The sequence below is a fragment of the Wyeomyia smithii genome, chromosome 1 (assembly GCF_029784165.1).
Source record: "Wyeomyia smithii strain HCP4-BCI-WySm-NY-G18 chromosome 1, ASM2978416v1, whole genome shotgun sequence".
NCBI classification, from domain to species: Eukaryota; Metazoa; Arthropoda; class Insecta; order Diptera; family Culicidae; genus Wyeomyia; species Wyeomyia smithii.
The window spans coordinates 38,048,093-38,067,218 of record NC_073694.1 but is presented as its reverse complement, the minus strand read 5'-3'; the positions used below and the strand labels follow the sequence as shown (position 1 = coordinate 38,067,218).

The 19,126-nt window shown below is 39.5% G+C and overlaps 1 protein-coding gene across 1 annotated transcript in view; it reads left to right on the top strand.

Annotated features, from left to right (window-relative positions):
• Window positions 1–19,126, top strand: part of LOC129718591 (neurogenic locus Notch protein) — a 170,563-nt gene that overhangs the window by 59,023 nt on the left and 92,414 nt on the right. The window contains exons 3-4 of the mRNA XM_055669511.1: window positions 13,875–14,146; window positions 14,211–14,412. Coding sequence (XP_055525486.1) covers window positions 13,875–14,146; window positions 14,211–14,412 — 474 coding nt within the window. The remainder of the gene's footprint in view (window positions 1–13,874; window positions 14,147–14,210; window positions 14,413–19,126) is intronic.

Genomic DNA, 19,126 nt, shown 5'->3' with positions numbered 1-19,126 from the left:
GTTTTTGCCTCAGAAGGATCGCGATGCTCATTTCAAATGTTGTAAGTGGTTCCGCCTTTTTTGCAAGTTAAATAATTTCTCCAGTTTTCGCGTCTTGTAAAGGGATTTAATTCTGTATAAAATATGAATATATTTCGTGTTAGCAAACAGTGGAGCTGGATCGATAAAGCTCTCAGACTTGCAACAAAATTAGACGTTTTATCGTTTCACGACTGGGAAAGAAGACAATATTTTTCGCTTGTCGGATGGAAACATATAGCAGAAGATGCCGTTTTTTCAGACACGCAACAGTTTTTAACGCCATTGCGTGTTGCATATTGCACCTATGCGGCGGGCAGAACTTTTTTTTTCGTGTCGGATGGAAGCAGGAAGCACAGTAGCATAGTAGTTTCATTTTGGGAAGCTTCGTAGGCGCAAGATTACAGAATCCGCTTTGCCAAGCAGGTGGTCGTGATTTCGAGTCTTTGTGGGTTCATTTTTGGTCTTTTCCACTAACCTTTCACGTTGAATTCTACAAAACCTGGTGACTTCCACTTGTCAAAGCAAGTCTCTCTTACATTAAAACTGGTCAGAGGAACATTTAGTTGAAACCTCTCCAGCTAACCTTATTGGCGATAGTATTGGCAAGAGTAACGAGTCTCGGAGCTTGAAAAGGAGGGATAAAAAGCCTACACACAAGTACTGATAATATTATAAGCATGGCAACCCTGATATTGCTAACAATAGAAGTGTGGAATACAGCAGACACCTGGGTGATATCACAGAAGATCGATGTTTATGGTTGTTCGTGTACGTTTTGAGTCTGATTAGCATTATTTTGACGTAGGGTTTTTCCCCTCTGCAAAACGGATTTCATCATATCTAAGGGTTAAATCATGTAAAAAGTAGACCCTCAGAAGGAAGCTATTTTTTGCTTGTAGCAATTTCTAGCATCTAGCTGTTGACTGATTCGATTTTCTGCAACAAAAGCGAGATTGAAAAAAAAAAACCTATGCACGCTTAGAACATGATCGATCGATCGATCTAGTACCAGCACTAAATCAGATCGAATTTCAGTCACAACGTTGCAATCTCATTATGAATCAACAATTCTTCACACTGCACACTCGTGCAAATCAGCCTTATGCTGACAACAAATTATGCATAAACAAAACAAAAAACCGTAACCAAAGCTGCTCAAGTGGAGAGAGAAAAAGAACGGCTTTCAACGCGGGAACCACCAAAGAGGCCTGACCTAAGCAAAAACGACACATTTGTTTATATATTTACATTATAGCTGAACACTATCCTGTTCACCAGTTTTCCATCCGTGTGGTGGCACTTCGATGCTGCGCGCCCGGTTGATACAGTTTCTCAGCCCTTACTCTGGGAAAGTGAAGCCATGAGGAATGATTTATTTGCGCGCGATCATCGCACGCTAAATAAACAACTTTTTCGGGTGAACTGTCACACCGACTTTGCTAATGGCACACACAAGTACACGGTTAGAAGTGGAGGAGAGAGAGAGCAAAACCCAGTGGCGCACAACAATTATGTTGACGATCCGAATCGAAAGCTTCGATATTAATATTTTACTCCGTCTGTTTGACTTAATGGCGTCACGATCTTCGACATCCTGTTAGTTCTCGACGAGCAAACTTTTCGTGCAGCTGCAAACCAGATTGCCTAACCCGACTACGACGACAGTGGCAGCCGTCCGTGGCGAGTAAGTGAGTAAGCCGTTTCCCTTAGTATAGTTAGTAGAGGTCCTAGACGGTAGCACAGCTCCCAGGGCGTATGAGTGTGAACACTTTTTTATTTTTTTATTCATATGAGGCTGTCCTTCTAACCAGGCAGCAGAAACATGTAAAGCATTTAATCCAATCAAGGACAGACGTTCCTGGCTTGATTTATAAGTTATTATATAATTACTCTCGTTTTCGATTTTACCGCAGCTGTTTCGAGTTATGCAGCGGGAAGGCTGACAGGCAAAAGTCGAAATTGCAATCGATCGATCGAACTATCGGCAATTAAAATCTTAAGCAAAACCATCTCCGCCACCATCGTGAATTGCTTCTCCTCCTCCCGCTAGAGACGACAGCGAAACGTGTGACGCATGAACAAATCTAATAATAATAAACAACCTGGAGTCTCATTAAAAGGTTAGTTTACTGCTACTACACCGTAGAAAGGTGGCGTTGCAGAGTGAACTGATTTCGCGATAATCGTGCGGTTTTACGGTTCGGTTTCCACTGTACAGCAACGCATTCGCAGCTCGTCGCGCGGAACAAGGTGAGGCCGATGATGTTGATCAACATATTTTTGTACGTCTCGTTTTTCTGGCACACGTAATTTGATGGCTATCTGGAATGAGGAGATGAATTGCCAGCCAAACCCACCCGGATTAGAAAGTATGGTTGTGGCAAACCTCCTACGCTGAACCCATCAACCGATCACTCAACCAGTCAGCTAAAGTGCAGAACTTTTGCTGACTGCTGAAAGCTCAGTTCGTTCGATGCTGATCGAGTAACCTTCCGTGATAGAAGTGCAACTGTGTTTCGCTTGCAAGGGCGCAATCAATGCGCACTCCATTAGCAGTAATTTTCACGCAGCAGAGACTCGCTCCCTACGGAAGTCATAACGCCAATAGTAACACGGGTGCAGTTTGCCTTGCAAAACAATATTTATCGATCGTGAAATTGCTTTTAAAGCTCAATTAAGTAATTTCACACGGAAAATGATCCACTCACATCAGTGAAGTGAAGTGCTCTGAACTGGACCCTGGGTCTGGACAGAGCGCAAGCAGCCGATATATCTTTACCCCTTGATAGGGGTCTCGCCATCTCCATCCAAGAGCAGAAAATGTGCGCGTTCACATCACGTAATGGACTCCGATCGCAGGAGTGAACTTTCCGATTTGCCACCCATCGAGACGGCTTGTCTTACCACGCGGGTTGACCCTGGAGAAGAGAGGGTGGCGAAAGCAGAAAGCCCATCAATTAGACAATGTTGGCGCGATCAAGCATAATGGAAGCATCCGCGCAGTGAATGTTTCGATGTTTAGATAGAACCGTCATGTCAACCGCGATGTGCGAGTCTTCAAGAGTAAAGTTCTTTGTTCGACGAAGCGTTCGAATTCGAACGATCGTAACTAGCACAAGGAGGATAAAAACCAATGTTTTCAAACTCCACCGGTTTTGGTCACGAATTGGAATGGAATTTTTTTCCAACCCAACAAAACGCGACGATCTGTCAAAAATCACATAAGCTTCTTCTGCCGCCTCTTTATAAAAATGTTTTTGTTTTTCGATTTTACACACAACATTCCTTTGGTCCTTTAGTCGATCTTCGCCGCTTCAATTACGTTCGCGGAGGAGCTCGCGCATAATTAGGCCCAATTAGGCGAAGCAAGTTGCTCCCATTTTTGGAACTTCACGCAGTTCTTCGCTTCCAATTTCGGACAGACGTCCGAAACCAGAACCCCCCCGCCAATGCGAATGATTTCCACCGGCTCTCTTCTGAGCGCGTTCCAGCGTCTCAGGACCCGCAGGGTAAAAATTCAATCCACCGCTGCTGTTAAGTTTTCACGGTCCGCTTTCCAGTGGCGGTGATTTCGAGGTAATGCAGTGATAATTACCGTGCTGGATCGAAATCCGTACACCTAAGCACATGATAATCTTCGACGGTCAATATAAAATCAAGAAATCACATATTGCTTTAAACTGACATGTTTAGTTATAGGTCTACTTATATTTTATCACTATTTTCCAGCAAAATGATTAAAATCACTCCGAAACTCGAAAAAATCATGTTTAAATAGAACATGTTTTGAATCGAAATCCGTACACAGTTTTTTGTCTGAATCAAAACCCGTACACTTTTGAATCGAAATCCGCACACACGCGATATAGACTGGATCAAAGTCCATACAACAATAAATCAAACTCCGTATAGATGAAGAAGTACAAAAATGAACATCTTTTATTTATAATTTATCTTTCAATTACCGAATAAGTATATTTTGAGGATCAACTGGCTCCAAAAGTTTCACACGGTTTTCTAATTTTTGATATCAGCTGAAATAGTGCAATTTTCGTAGCGTTTCGTAGTAACCGGAACGCCGGAACCTCTCGAAGCTTCCCGGTACGACTTTCCCTTGCGCACCTCAGTCACAGCTCGTTTAAAATTGTTTGCCGTATATTTATACTTGTTTTTTTCCATTACATGCTGAAAACAAGAAGAAAGTTCAACAATATATGCATGATACACACGCTGTACGGATTTCGATTCAAGCAAATAACAAGAATCAAAATCCGTACGGCACAGTTTTTGTTGAATAAATACAACTTACACTATTTATTAGACAATATACAGCTCGAAAATGACAAAGACTTACCTTTTCCATCAATTTTAAAAAGATTCACAGAGTAAAACACTTATATCCCACTTGAAAATCGTTTTTATCTGAAGAACGTTTCCTTAGTAAATTCTCTAACGATACAACGAAATGACAACTGAAACCGATACACGATTGATTTTTCATTTTTAATATTTTTATTTCATGGCCTACTGGCGCATAGTTTAATTTAACAGAAGGTCAACAACTCAACGGATATGTACATGTAACTATCATATGAATTTTCACTTTTATAATGCTTAAAACTGAAGAAAAACATCAAGGTGTACGGATTTCGATACTGTACGGGTTTCGATCCAGCACGGTAAACGGTTGGACGCAAAACAGGATCGGTGTCAAGTGCGCTTCGCTGGAACGACCGACGAGATCGTCGTCCTAAAATGTGTTTATTTTGGTGCGAAATACTACTTAGAGTTCAAGAGTTTGACATGAAAATTGCACTCAAAACTCATCACTATTTGCAAGATCACATATTTAGAGGATTGTAGAATTCTACCACATAAAAAAAAACTGTCAATTAATACCTGCCGTTCGCACCCACAGTCAGAGCCCCCTAGTACACCAACCGTGGAAATGATCCGGTCGCCATTCTCCCATGGACCGATTCTGATGGGAGTGGAAATCTCCACCTGGCGCGTATCGTCATCGTAAATTCATAATCACTGCACTTCGCCGTGCTTCATCCGCTTCATGCTCCGCGGGCCCAACCCACAGACAATGATATTGTTTAATAACACAAACAATAAGCCAATTTGCCTCGTCCCAATAGGTGGCAGCAGCAGCAGCGGCGACGCCGCATACAAGTACATACAGAGAAAGAGGAAATATCTCGCTGATAAAACCAATATCCAGCGGAGTGGAACAGCGAAGTCATCATCAGCATCAGCCTGCAACTTCTGTGTCTTCTTCGTATCTACACCTTCATTGGGCGCTCATCTATCCAGAGGTCTACATTTTACGATTATTGCTCACAATGATACTATTATTGTTATTAGAGCTCCATTATGAAATTGTTCTGGAAAACTTCAACACTCTAGCGAGGCTTCCATGCCCTTGCATAGCGGATTCGATTAAAAATGTTTCAGCTTTTTTATGTACCCAGCAAGCAACGCACTTACTTACCAACACATGACAAACCTTCGGGCTCATTTTTGTGGTTTCTTGATCATCCAAAGTTCTTCTCTTGTTCTGATTTTATTTTGCGCTGCCAGAGCGGCACGATATCCGATCCATGTGGGACCTTCAAAAAAAAGGCTTTCTCTCCGGTGACGTCTTGCAGGTCGTCCCACGCGCTCCGCCTGATCAGGACCGGAATCTGGAACCGCAAACTTCCATTATGCTGCGGTGGTAGCTGATCGAACGACGACAATGAGGAAGAAAAATGGCACTCATAAATATCATTTTCACATCATCGCCCCTTACGACGATGTATAATCCAGACCACAATTCGCTCCGGTTTTCATCGGAGCTATTCTTCGAACGCCCATTCGGGCTGAAATTATGTTATATTGGGCGCGCGATAGTCATGGCTCTTGATTGTTATCCCGCCAGGTTCCCGCCAGTGTGTTGCTGTCAGAATCGTGATTCCGAATCCGAACCCGAAATGTCAAATCAAACCGGAGCGTGTTGGGAAATCTTCGCCATCATCATTAGCGTGTTTTGTTTACCTACGTTCCAGCAGCGGCGTTGTTAGAAAGCCATTAAGGCAGTAAATTGCTCCGGCCCCGTAATCGATTTAGTGATCGCCTTCCGGGCTAAGTTTCGAAAAGGGTGGGAAACCGAGCGCTCATTAGAAGGAACCCAAGCGGGTCATGTTTTCCGCGACGACTACCAGGCTAGGGTATTATTTTTCACGGCTGAGCCGAATAATCGCTAACAAGTGGCACCCGGCCGCGGGAACGCGAACCGCAACCCACATGCCTGTGAGCGATTACGATATGTCATTGCTGCTTTCTTGTCAGTTTCAGGACGGTTGATTAGGGTGGAGAGTAGCGATCGTCTTCGGTTGTTACTTTTTATGAAAGACAGTTTGCTTGATTGCATTGTTACTTTTCAGTTGCCAACAGATTCGGTTGTTTCTCTTTTTTTTCTGTAAAAATATGGAATAGCGAACCATTGATTTACAAGTAGAACAGTGGTTTTCATCTATACTCCATATCCACATTTTCGAACCCACGTATACAAATTGGCACGACTTAACTTGATCAAGTGTTCAGCATTTTCAAGCAGATAAAATTCAAAGTCGTTTAAATATATATCGTAGAAGACGTTTTCAAGTTTACAAAGCTCAAATTGCCCCTACCCCCTCTCCCCCCTTACCCTAGCTTATGCGAATGTGATTTGTGGTAGGGTGATTTGAGATTCTCGTCTTTCTCTCGCTTTTACCTTTTTTTCTCGGTAGAGTGACCACCATGTAAAATCCTCTTATTCGAACTTTGGTTCCATTTGATTTATTAATACTCAAGTTAAGCACAAAGGTGTGTTTCGTTTGTATGGAAGCCTCCCATTTCAGAGGGGGGAGGTATGTCAAACCATTATAGAAACATGTCACGTATCCAAAAACCCGCAAATGTCACGTTTGGTTCTGTTTGCTTGATTAGTTCTCGAGCCCCCCCCCCCCCTTGAAAAAAGTAAGTAGTGTCTTCTCACCATAGAAACATTTTTGGTCCACACACATACAAAATTTGGCTTCATTTGCTTGATTTGTTCTTGAGTTACGCAAAGATTTGTATTTCATTGTGTGGGAGCCCTCTTTTCCAGAAGGAGGTTCCAAAAACCCCTGCATATAAATTTTCACTTCCATAAGGAATAGACAGACAGAAATCCATTTTCATATGCTTAGATTTATATGAGGAAAGGGTGTCAAACTACCTAGGAGACATTTATGGTCTTCAAAAACCTCCACATGTTAATTTTGATTCCATTTGCTTGATTGGTTGTCGACTTATGCAAAAAATTGTGTTTCATTTGTTCGGAAGCTCTCCCTTCTAGAGCGGAAAAGAGTATCAAGCCAATAAAAGAACCTTCCCAGTTCTAACAACCCCTGCATACAAATTTCCGCGTCGATCGATTCAGTAACTTCCATGTCCATAAGAAACACACTGACAGAAATCCATTTTTATATTTTTCAATTTGTATGGCAGCCCCTTCTCAGAGCGGAGGCAGAGAAGTTAAACTACCATAGAAACTTTTTTTGCCTCTAAAAACCTTTACATGCCAAATTTGGTTCCATTTGCTTGATGAGTTCTCGAGTTATGGAAAAAATTATGTTTATTTGTATGGGAGCCCCTCCTTCCAGATGAGTAATGGGTCTTAAACCAATGTTTTCTGGCCCCCTAAACGCCTACATGCAAATTTTGACTGCGATTTATTCTTATATGTACAATGGAGACATTAATGGCCTCCAAATATCTTGTGCGCATTCAGTCCATTACTTGGATTCTTCTTTCGTGTTTTAAATTCTAATGGATGTGGAGTGGGGTGTCAATAAGACACAGGGGAAAATTTTGAACGTCGAATTTCATTTAACGATAGAGCTCAAAAGTTTCGTCTCCTTGAAAAAGTTCCTACACAAAATTTCAGCTCAATCGGATTAATCCATAAAATATTTTGTTTCGATTTTTTTGTTGATGCTAAATATCTTAAAATTGCATAAAACGCCGAGACCTGGTGTCAAAAATTAAAAAAAATGAACAAAAAACGCATTTTCTGGGACCAGACCTCATGCATTCTCTTGATTTTTGCTCACATTTCCTCTTCTACCTGGGGCTTCTGTTCTCACAAGTTAAGAGCGTTTATTTGCTAGAGAAACTATTAATCCGTAATTTCAACATAATAAAAAAATGTTTCCATAGATATCTAAGCAATAATCTAAGCAATACTTCCAGTCAAATCTTATATGTGGGAAATTGAAATAGAAATTTAAAGGAATTAACAGTTATTTTATTTTATTTTTTTTTTTTTTTGAATATTGTAATTCGAATTTTGCTAGTCAGTGTTTTCAGGTACCGTAAACTGGGGTGACTTTGATCACTTTTTTGATTGTATCTTAAATATTTTCAGAATATACTGAAAACAATATTATATAGATATTTTTAAAATAAGTACTGGCATGCATTGAGAAAGATTAAGTCACTACTTCAAAAGTTGAACAACAATTTTGCTGTTTTTAAATATGCTCTAAACATTTTACACCAATCATCATTCCGGGGTGACTTTGATCACTTCATTATTTTGATGAATTTGGAATAACACTTTGCTACTTTCACTAAATTAAACAGCCTTAAAAGAGTTAAACGAGTTCATAAATATGGGAAGCAATTTGGGGGCCATTCACATTCTACGTGAACAGTTTATGTTGGCGAATGTACAAGATTCATGCAAAATTTTCAGAATATATATGAATGATTATCCACTGAGAGGGAAGATGGTCTAAAATTATCATAAACTAGTCCACGTGGAATATCACTTATGCAATTGTCCAAATTTGCATGTTACTTCACGTCTTGAGTTTTTGTTAAAGGAGTAATAGGTAATACGCTGTGGAGATTAATTGGACTCAACATTGCTTTCGAGGAAAAACTTTCAAAATTAACAATGAAATCCATTGTTATAATATTTGCTCATCTTAAGAACTAATCTGGGAACAAAATAAAAAAACTTTACGTATTGCAACTTGTTGTTTTGAATCTGCTTGAACCGATTGTTTGTATGCAACAAAAATCGCCAAAAATACACTTAATTTTCAATTAAAATTTTAGCATAAAAAACATTGTTCAAATAGCAGGAAATGCATGAATAGTAGCAATGCAGACATATATCCACACAATCAGTGAAGATTACGACAAATTCCAAGCACTACGAGCGCTTTTTTACCACATTTTCGAAAAAGAGGTGGAGTGATCAAAGTCACCCCAGTTTACGGTAATATTTTTTCAGAAACACAATGTAATTGTCAAATTTGAAATCATTCAAATCCTCATTCGAACTCATTTGCCGGAGAACTCAATTTATTTTTTCAAATGAAAAAATAACACCTGGTAACATCGTCGCCTATTTTTTTATTCCTTGATTTATTTTCTTGAAAAAAAGATTTTTAAAACCAGAAAAAAATTGACTGTGCACGCAAAATTTGGATGGTGCGAAAGAACATCAATATTGTGCGGAATTAACACAATCGATGATTAATATTGAAACCTGTACAACGGATACGTGTTGGACATTACACAATTGATGCTCAAGCGTATTTTTAATGTCTTAGTTTGCTCCCAACCAATACACTTATGAAGTATCGACTGGTGTTCAGCAGAGTGAATAGATAGAGTGGCGCAGAGAGAAATTCAGTCAAAACAGCAACACGGTTTTTTAATGTATCCACCAAAATATTTTTCTGGCAGCCCCTTTTTGCGCAAGGTTCAGTTGACTTCAACGGTGTGTTGTTATTGTCAGAGTGAATAGATAGTTATTGTATTTAAATTTAAAACAAGTTCGTTTGATAAAGTTCGATAGAGATAGATAAAATGAAGTGCGTTTTGTTTAATAACAAAAAAACAAAAAACAGTAACGAATGTGAGTTTATTTCGGTTCCCGAAGAATCCGGTTGTGAGGAAACAGTGGATGGATTTTTGTTGTCCCAGCAGACTATTTCATTGAGGAAAACACCCGACTTTGCAGTGTAAGTAAATTAGAAAATAATTACAATTACAAGTGATGAATAAATAGTTTTTTTTTGTCATTCTGAACAGCTTCACTTCAATTACAAGCAAGACCTGTACGTGGCCACAGCCGGCGGGAGGCTAAGAGCTATGCCGGGTGTGCTCCCGGTTTCCCAAATTGTGCCGGATTTCAGTGAAACAAACCAGGACGATTGCATGGAAGATGTTTGTTTTACTTTATGTGTGTTTATGTGTTGTTTTTTCGTACTTTTGTCTAATTGTTACCAGGAAACGACTCAATCAAATAAACAAAATGAAAAAAAAAATCAATTTATGAAAAAATTTTTTTTTAATGATTACAATACTTTTCCAACAAATCTAGCGAACAGCAATGTTTGTTTACTTTGCTCGTTAGGTACAGCGTTTGACGGTTCGTTTGGTTTTTCTGGTTTCAGACTCTGCGTCACTATCTATTCATTCTGGTGTTCAGCAGGCTGGTATCGTTGAAGCAGTGCAGCCAGCAATAAATACTGATTATTTTGGCACTGACTGTATTAATGAAAATAACAACTGCTCGTCTTACATTAACCCTTAAATGCGCAATGTTGTTTTAAAACAACACTATAAAAAACGTTATAAAGTATACGTATTTTCGTATTCTTTAGAAATATAATTCATTAGAACAGCTCTCTAGACACTAACAAAGAAATCTTAACAGCTGGAAGTAATGTATTTGAATGTTTTGTTTTTATTTTTGCTGTCAAAATCTCGGAAACGAAAAAAAAAACCATGACTTGATTCCCGACTGGTGTTGACTGTCTTTGAACATAAATTTTAAAATGAGGTTTAAAGTTACTGTTAACAAAAGTAATTATTTACACTTTATTCTGCGATAAAGTCACAGTGTTGTTTAAAAACAACATGGTAATATTTGCACATTGAAAAATAAGTCTTTTAATTTGTTTATGCATATTGGTTAGTTTTAGAGCAGTAAACCTGTTAAACAAAGATTTTATGTTTTTAGATGATTTTTTAACGCCGTGCGCATTTAAGGGTTAAATGGCCGGATTACATTTAAAAACATCATCGAATCATTAACAATTAAATAGACAATGGGATTGTTCAAAACATCTTCCATTTAACTATTACTCTGGTTTATTCATATACCTTCAGTTCCGTGTTACTGGCACCAGTGTCAATAATTTCTGTGGCAAGAAGGCTCGCTATTGGCTGTTTCGGTTTCTAACGGTTTTCAGAGATGCACAGGCTCGCGAAAGTAACCAGCGGATTCTAGAGCGCCCCGAAACTGATCGTTCGCCCGAAACCGAAGTTTACCAAGACATCGCGATTTTTATGTACATGATACATATTGTAATTTTGATCTCTGTCAATGTGTTCATTGTACAGCTGTTATGCATTTCACACATTTTGTATGCGAAGTCAGAGCAATCATTGTTTATTTTGAGAGAACTTATTGGTTGACTTTTGCCTGAGCTTTTGCGTGTATATCTCAAAAATACTGTAATCCGAGTTTTACTCATTATACTTTGACGTAATAAGTATTTATCGTGTAAATTTTTTCAGTAACACGATGAAATCGACAAATTTGTAATCAAAATACACTTATTTGCCAAAAAAATGTAATTAATTTTTCAAATCTGGCAACACTCCTACTTAAAATTGATATTCTCTTGGACTGAATATCTTCAAAAATAATGTAGACGTCATGTATTTGTAGTCATATTTAAAAGAAAATAAGGGTTTTTGGCGAAAAATGGCACTGAAATTTTGCATGGAAACTTCTTTCGAGAAGACGAAACTTTTGAGCCCCACCGCTGAACGAAAATCGGAAAGTCGATTTTTATTGGAACCCAGATTCTTCTATACTTATCATTTGATTTCTTGATTGTTAATTCTCCCTATTGCTCAAATGTGTACAAAAGTTAGCTAGAATGAGTTGTACTTTAGGATGTACTTTTAGGATAATGAACTGTGAGGCTAATGCCAAATTAGGCAAAGCCTCTTTGAGAACAAAAAAAAATGAAAAAATAAACTGAGATTTTAGATTCTTCAGTCAAATTCAATAAACTGACTGCACAAAATTATCTAAAGGTTAGTTCATATATTTATACTTGGCTTCTACATGCCTGTCGGCGCTGAAATTGTAATACAAAATTTTGCACACTCTCATTATTGGTTGCAATTGTGTTCTTCGCTTCAACACGTTGCTTTCAATCGTTCTCACTTGCGTGCAAGTTTGCCACAGAAACAAGCATAATAATATCTGTTGTATCCTAGTTCAATCGTCTGTGATGCAAAATTATAAATCGTAATGAATGCAAGATTGCGTTCAGTTAATTGCAAGGATAAGAATAGTGTTTATACGAATAAAACTGATAATTTATACCTTTTTTTGTAAATTCAAATTATTCTAAATAATGAATTTCGCAAAAATTGGACTCACGAACGACGATTGTCAGTTGTCATGTGACCCGTGCGAGCTTTCCGATAAAAGAAACATCTGTCACAACATCCGCCAGTGCAGTGAAACTAACCTCTTTTTCCGGGCACTTAATTGCCTCAACAGATCACACGAGTTCTGTTTTCCGTACCAAACCTAGGACTTACACCAAATTTGTCCGATTGCTCCGCACTGTAGTACAGCTGAATTAGCAATCTGCTGCTGCGTGTGTCCGCCATGGCCATAGCGGGCAAAACCTCTAGCCAAAGCATTTTGTCATTAAGCCATGTGTGTTTACCACTCAGCGTTTTGGGTAGGTAGACCAAGGGGTGAAAGAGAGTTGTTTTCTCGTTAAAGGTAAACACATACACACAGGGGCGCACACGCGAAACAGCAAGCAAAGCCCGAAAATTATACAGCCATAACAAACCTCGCCGTTTGTCTAATGTCTTTAATGGGGTTCGGAAACGCTTTTGGGCTGGGGAGTTATCCTACCGAGTATGTAGTGTACTCTATTTGCAAAGACCCGACCTCGCCGTGTGGGAAAGATAAAAACGAAAGAAATTACAGAGCACTTTCCTCCAACACAAAAGGTGCTGTTGGCGGTTTATCGAGCCCGAAGCGGGTGGCGGTCGCGGAAACTCGCCAGCAATTTCTCAATCAAGCGAAACGCCGAGCAATCGATCAGTTTTCTCAGTCTCACAGCTCCCGGGGCCAGTGGCGGCGGTTGAGAAATTGGTTCGATCAGTATGTGGTACCTACGTTACATTCTGCCTATGAAACGGGAGAAGTAAATTCAATTTGTATGACTTCAGCGCTTTGACATGAGTTCGGCTGGTTGATGATGATTGCCAATTGACTACAAGTCAGGTATGACAGTTTTAACGATGATCGCCTCTCGTCCGGTCGAAATCATGGGATAAACAGCCGAAACCTGAAAGAGCAATTTTCCGCGGAACATTAGCCGTTACCAGACACATAGACACTGCCACAGCTAATGGACCAATAAAAAAAGATTCGCGACGGTATTTTCCACCGCACGATACCGCATCGGTTTTTGGGATGAATTTTCGGAATCGTTGAAAACACAATCAAAAATAGTTTATCTCAGCAGGATGGCCGATTGATTCTTTCATAATAGTCAGCCTCTGGTACGATATAGGAAGCCCAAACGCGTCTGAGTTTCCCCCCGTTGCCGCTGTCGGCTCCACCATTAGTAGTCATGAGTGGCAACCGAGCGCGGCTACTTTTCGAAAGGGGTCGCACTGTGTGGTCGCCATATTTTCGCCTAGTTTATGTGATAATAATAAAGAAAAAATTAATAACCACTTCTTTTTTTCTCTCTCTTTTTTGTCTTCCACAGTTGTACGTCGCGCTATACCGGAGAGTTTTGTGAATTCCCAAATCCCTGCCACATCAGTGCGGGCCCTCGGTGCCAGAATGGTGGCACTTGTGAGGTGACGTACGGTAACGGTGCTCCCTCGTTTTCGTGTCGTTGTCCGATCGGCTTCACCGAAAGTTTGTGCGAGATTCCGGTGAAAAACGCGTGCGATTCGTCCCCGTGCAACAATGGAGGTTCCTGCAAGCTCAAAACCCTGAACGAGTACAGCTGCGTTTGTGCAACGGGTTATTCGGGTGAGTACCGTAAATCAGGCCATTGACTGTGTCAAAATGACAACTGATTTTTCTCACCAATTAGGAACCTTTTGTGACAAACAAAACCTGTGCGCTTCGTCACCGTGTCGTAATGGTGGCACCTGCACTCTAACCCCGGGCGGCCACTTCAAGTGCATCTGCCCGAAGGGGTTCAAGGGTTCGACCTGCTCGGAGGACATCGAGGAGTGCATCAAGAGTCCCTGCGTGAACGGTGGCAAGTGCGTCAACACCCATGGATCCTACCAGTAAGTACCCGCTTATTACCTGTTATCACACGTGTGCCAATTTGCCACGGCTACCTTAGCCTCTGCTTGGGTGGGGACCCATCAATCAGCGAAACAAAAACGTCAAATCCCACGCGCTCATTATTCGCGAACGTGTCCGATCCTATCACCATTAAATCGATGGTAAGCTGCTGGACTGTCAAGTTTCGCACGACTGCCTGGTAATTCAATATTTCGCTCGGCGGGTCTTGGCGACTCTAAAGGTCTCTATTACTGTTAGGGACACACAAAGCTACGATGATGATGGTGATGATGATGATTCACAAAATCGTAAAAAATGGCTTGCGCCACACTACAACTGTGGCCGGCATCTATGGCTTGAAGTGGAAGTTCTTCAATTCCATCATCGCCCAAGAAATGGTCATTTTCATGCGATTCGTTTTGGGGCTTACTTCGTGCTACGTGTTTTCTGATCCATACGGCAAAGAGACGGAGCATCACCAGCCTACGGTCGAGAATGGCTAAGTCAATGAACTATGAAATACTTTTACGAATTTGGTTAATCTAAAGTGGCTGGGGCTGGATCTTCGGGATATTGTTGGTGAGTGGTGTAGTGGTGTGTGTTATTGATGTGTTTTGCCTTCCTTCGTTCTTAGCCTACCTTCGTAACGCGACCGTGGTCCGGGCACCACTGGTAAGTGTATGTTAATGTATTTTAATGCGATGTAGCATGTTTCGTAGCGGCTCCGAGATTTCGGCCGAACGAAAGGAACAACAAAATCAAGAGGTACACGTTTGTTAATTTTGCCTCGCTCCGACCCATCCTCCCGCCGGGACCGCGATGGGCATTCTCGTACTACACGGATGAAACTGGTTCGTTTTTATTGCGCGCCTGGCTCGATTTGCCGTGCGGGGTCCAATGATGAAATATTATTTTAGGCATGTTTCCATCTACCGAGAATTGAGACACCAGCACCAGCCGTCATCCAGGGGCCGCTTGTATAAAAAGCAACTTTTTTACGAACTTGTCGCCTGCCTGCGACATACAGGAGGTGCGTGCGTGCAAAACCCGAGCTCCGAGCGGTCGGAAAGCTGCTGTAACTAGATCCCTTTTTTCTCTTCCAAAAAAACGGTTGACGATAAAAAAAAGTCCAGATTCCTTCACTGCGATGATGATAGGCCATCTAACGTCAACCGATTGTTTTTGGGGAGGTGATAAAAAGACCCGCACGGAGTACCTTCGGCATACATTTTTACGACTCGGTTTGGTTGTAATGAAAGCTGAAAAACACTCCAGGAGGTATAAAGTTTTTTGACTTAGAGGTCAATAAAAAAATGCTTGCTGGTGTAGGTAAAATACTGTCATGCTTAAAGGCATGTTTCTGAACCTAAAACTGTCCAATCAAGTTTTGTCATTTCGTTGAGAGGATTATAAAATTCCACGCAAATATCATCAATCATCGTTTGAATTTTGTGAGTAGAAAAAAAACAACACTGCTCCTGCTCACATGTTTGACTATAACCTACACATCTGTAAATAAATTTTCGTTTTTTTCATTAGGTATATAATTTGATCATTAACCTTCAATTTCCAACCTTATCAACCGAACCCAATCTGCAAACAGTTCCGTCGGTTTTTATTTTAATCAATCTCTCCCGCTGGAACCCCTCTCGGGTTACAAAAATTCAATTTCGCCCGTACCTGTCGATCGTATTTTATGGCGGCAGAAGTCAGGTGCAAAATTATTATGCACTCAATTCTACCCCCGAACAGATTTCTGGACCCGAGTCCCCAGGACACACAGTAAAATGCCTGCAAGTAATCTAATTATCGGGTTCGTCGTTTGTGCTTGCGGTTTGGTCGTTGAAATCATTTGATCACCCTTTGATGGCGTCGTCTTTGTTGCACCAGCACCTGGCACCTGGTGGATGCGATTTTCCGCTCATCTTCGAATTGCTCCACGGAACGGGAAGTGATGATAATGCAAATTGGGAGGCGTAATTAACGTTTCGCGTTTTTCGGTCCAGCAGGACCTGTTATTTGCATGAGTGCACGGGGTCGTTTTCAATTTCAGCACTTTCCATTTTGCGACCCGTTTTCGTGCAATTGGAAACTACATTCTTTGTTCTTGTAATGATTCTGGTTCAATTGGAGGGCCGTTCGCCGAAGTCCGTTCAACCGTTGGTGATAATCGGTGACGGTCAACGACCGTAGATTAGAGCAGGTTATGAAGCTGCTCTATTCAACACGGAAGCAGGCGGTTAGAATGACAGCATGACGTGCTAGTGTGAATGTAAAGCGAAAAGGCTTCCATTTGTTGTTATGAAATTATCCGTAACGATCCCCCGAGCGATAATTGAACAATTTCGGAGCCTGTGAGAACACGAACCACAGTCTAGGAGTTCGAAAAAGGATCCCCTGTCGGGTTGAAGCCAATCGGTCAAAGTTTCTCTATGGGAAGGTACTGCGAGAGTATGTTCTCACCGTGCCTAGTTGCTAGGCAAGTTAATAACGTTTAGAATAAATAGTTTCATTGTGAAACGGGTTTTGTTATTAACAAGGAAAGGAATTGTCGGTTTGTAATTTGTTCGTTATTAGGCTCGAAACACTGTTGAAAACTAAAATCATTTTCTGAGCTTACAGTACACTTTCGCAAGCATTTCTCAATTTAGCATGCGACCCAAAACTGTACTTTAACCCTCTAGTGCCCAATGCCGCCATTTGGCGGGCTTCAGTCAAAGTTCCGAAATGCTTTAATAAATACTTAATAAGTGTTTATAATGGTTTATAATGATTTTATCGAAAATTGTTTAGAAATTAATTTGGGCACTAGAGGGTTAATGGCGTTTCACGAGATGACATAATAATTCCAAATCGAGCGGAAATCTATAATCGATTTCTCATCGGTTCCGATAGTAAAGCCATAAAGTTACGAATCACAGCTCATAAAAATCTGTTCAATCATAGTTGAAATTATGCAACAACCCAAAATCGCGAGCTTTCGTGAGAAAAAGGCTTCACAATTTGGTTCACACTGTTGCTTAATTCAAAACAGGATGGTACAAATCAATCGTTTCATGGAAATGTTGTACCCGTGGTTAACAATTTTCATTAAACGTTGATATTGGCAAAAAAAGAAAAAAAAAACTAGTAAAAAATCAAAAATATTCAAAATATTCAAAGGGATCTGTCATGAAGCGAACCAGTACAGAATGATCACCAAAATATTCTGAAAAAAAAAACCAGAATAGTCCTGAGATGGTTCTTAAAAAGGTTGAAAATAACCCTAAAATCATTATAAAGTGATTTTAAACACACCTTAACAAAATTCTAATGGGATTTTAATTTAGCTTTGCGAGAATTGAAAACGAGTCCAGGAAGTTCGGAATCCTTCTAATATTAAAATTCTAAAGTGATTCTTGAACATTTTGGAAATAATTCTAAAATATGCCATCGTTTTAAAATCGGTAATTCTATAGAGGAATGATTAGAAAAAATACTATTGAATCAATTCAGGATTTGATAATGATTTCACAATTATTTTAAAAGAGGTTTGGATATAGAAATCTTGTTTTTAAATTCGTGTCTGTTTATCAAAATAATTCTTAAAACGGTTTTAGACTTGTTATAAATTACGCTAAAGTAAAACGAAAATCATTATAAAATTATGATTAATATTATCATTTTCTACTCAACATTTTGAAATTTATTTTATTTTGGTTTTTGTCTTGTCTATGATTTCGCATTTTTTGCTATGGGCTTTCGACTGGCGTTTTAAGTCTTGATTTGCGGATTTAATATTCTTATTTTAACCTCTCGGTTGAGGGTGAGGAACTTAACATCTGAAATTTGAGATTGGGACCAGGATTTGATACTTGAGGTGTGAATTTGAGATTGACCAAATGGGGTTTGATTTGACTTAAAATTTGGATTGCGCCTTAAGATTTGCATTCTTGATGTTGGGATTCAGTACGTCGGCTATAAGGCTTGTGAATTAAGATTTAGGTATAAATATGGCTTCAAATTTCGGATTTCAGAATTTAAGATTTTAGGTAATTATAATTATGATGTGGTAAATGAGATTTGGATTTTGAAATCTTAAAAAATGACTTGAAATTCGTATTATAAATTTGAGGTTTGGAATTTGATTCGAGATTTATCGCCCAGGAACATTTAATTTAGGACATAAAATTCAAGTCTTAGGATGAAGTTTTGAGTTTAAGGTTTGGATTATAAGAATTGTTACTTATGATTGGATTGTTATTTGGAATTTAAAACTTCAAATTTTGAACTTCAAATTTAAAATTCGACATTTTGGACTTGAGATTGAAGATGAAATTTGAAGTATGAGAGCTCATGAATTGAGAATTTCAGATTTAGGATTCAAAACTTGGAATTTGGAAACTGGGGATTTACGTTCCAGATGATGGGATTCAGAACGGTGCCTTTAAGGCTTGAAAATTAAGACTTTAGTATGAAAATTATTATTTATGAAAAATTTCAGATTCAGAATTTATTATTTTGTGGTGTTTGTAATTACGTTCTGGGAAATTAAGTTTGGAATTCAAAAATTTGGAAATCATTGAGATTTGGTACTTGAAAATCTATGTTTTGTGAGGTTCAAAATTTAAGATTTGAGGCCTCCAACACCTAATATAAGAAATGAAATTTCAGAATTATGATGAAGATATGAAATTGTACTAAAAATATGAGGACTAAGATTTACAATTGAGA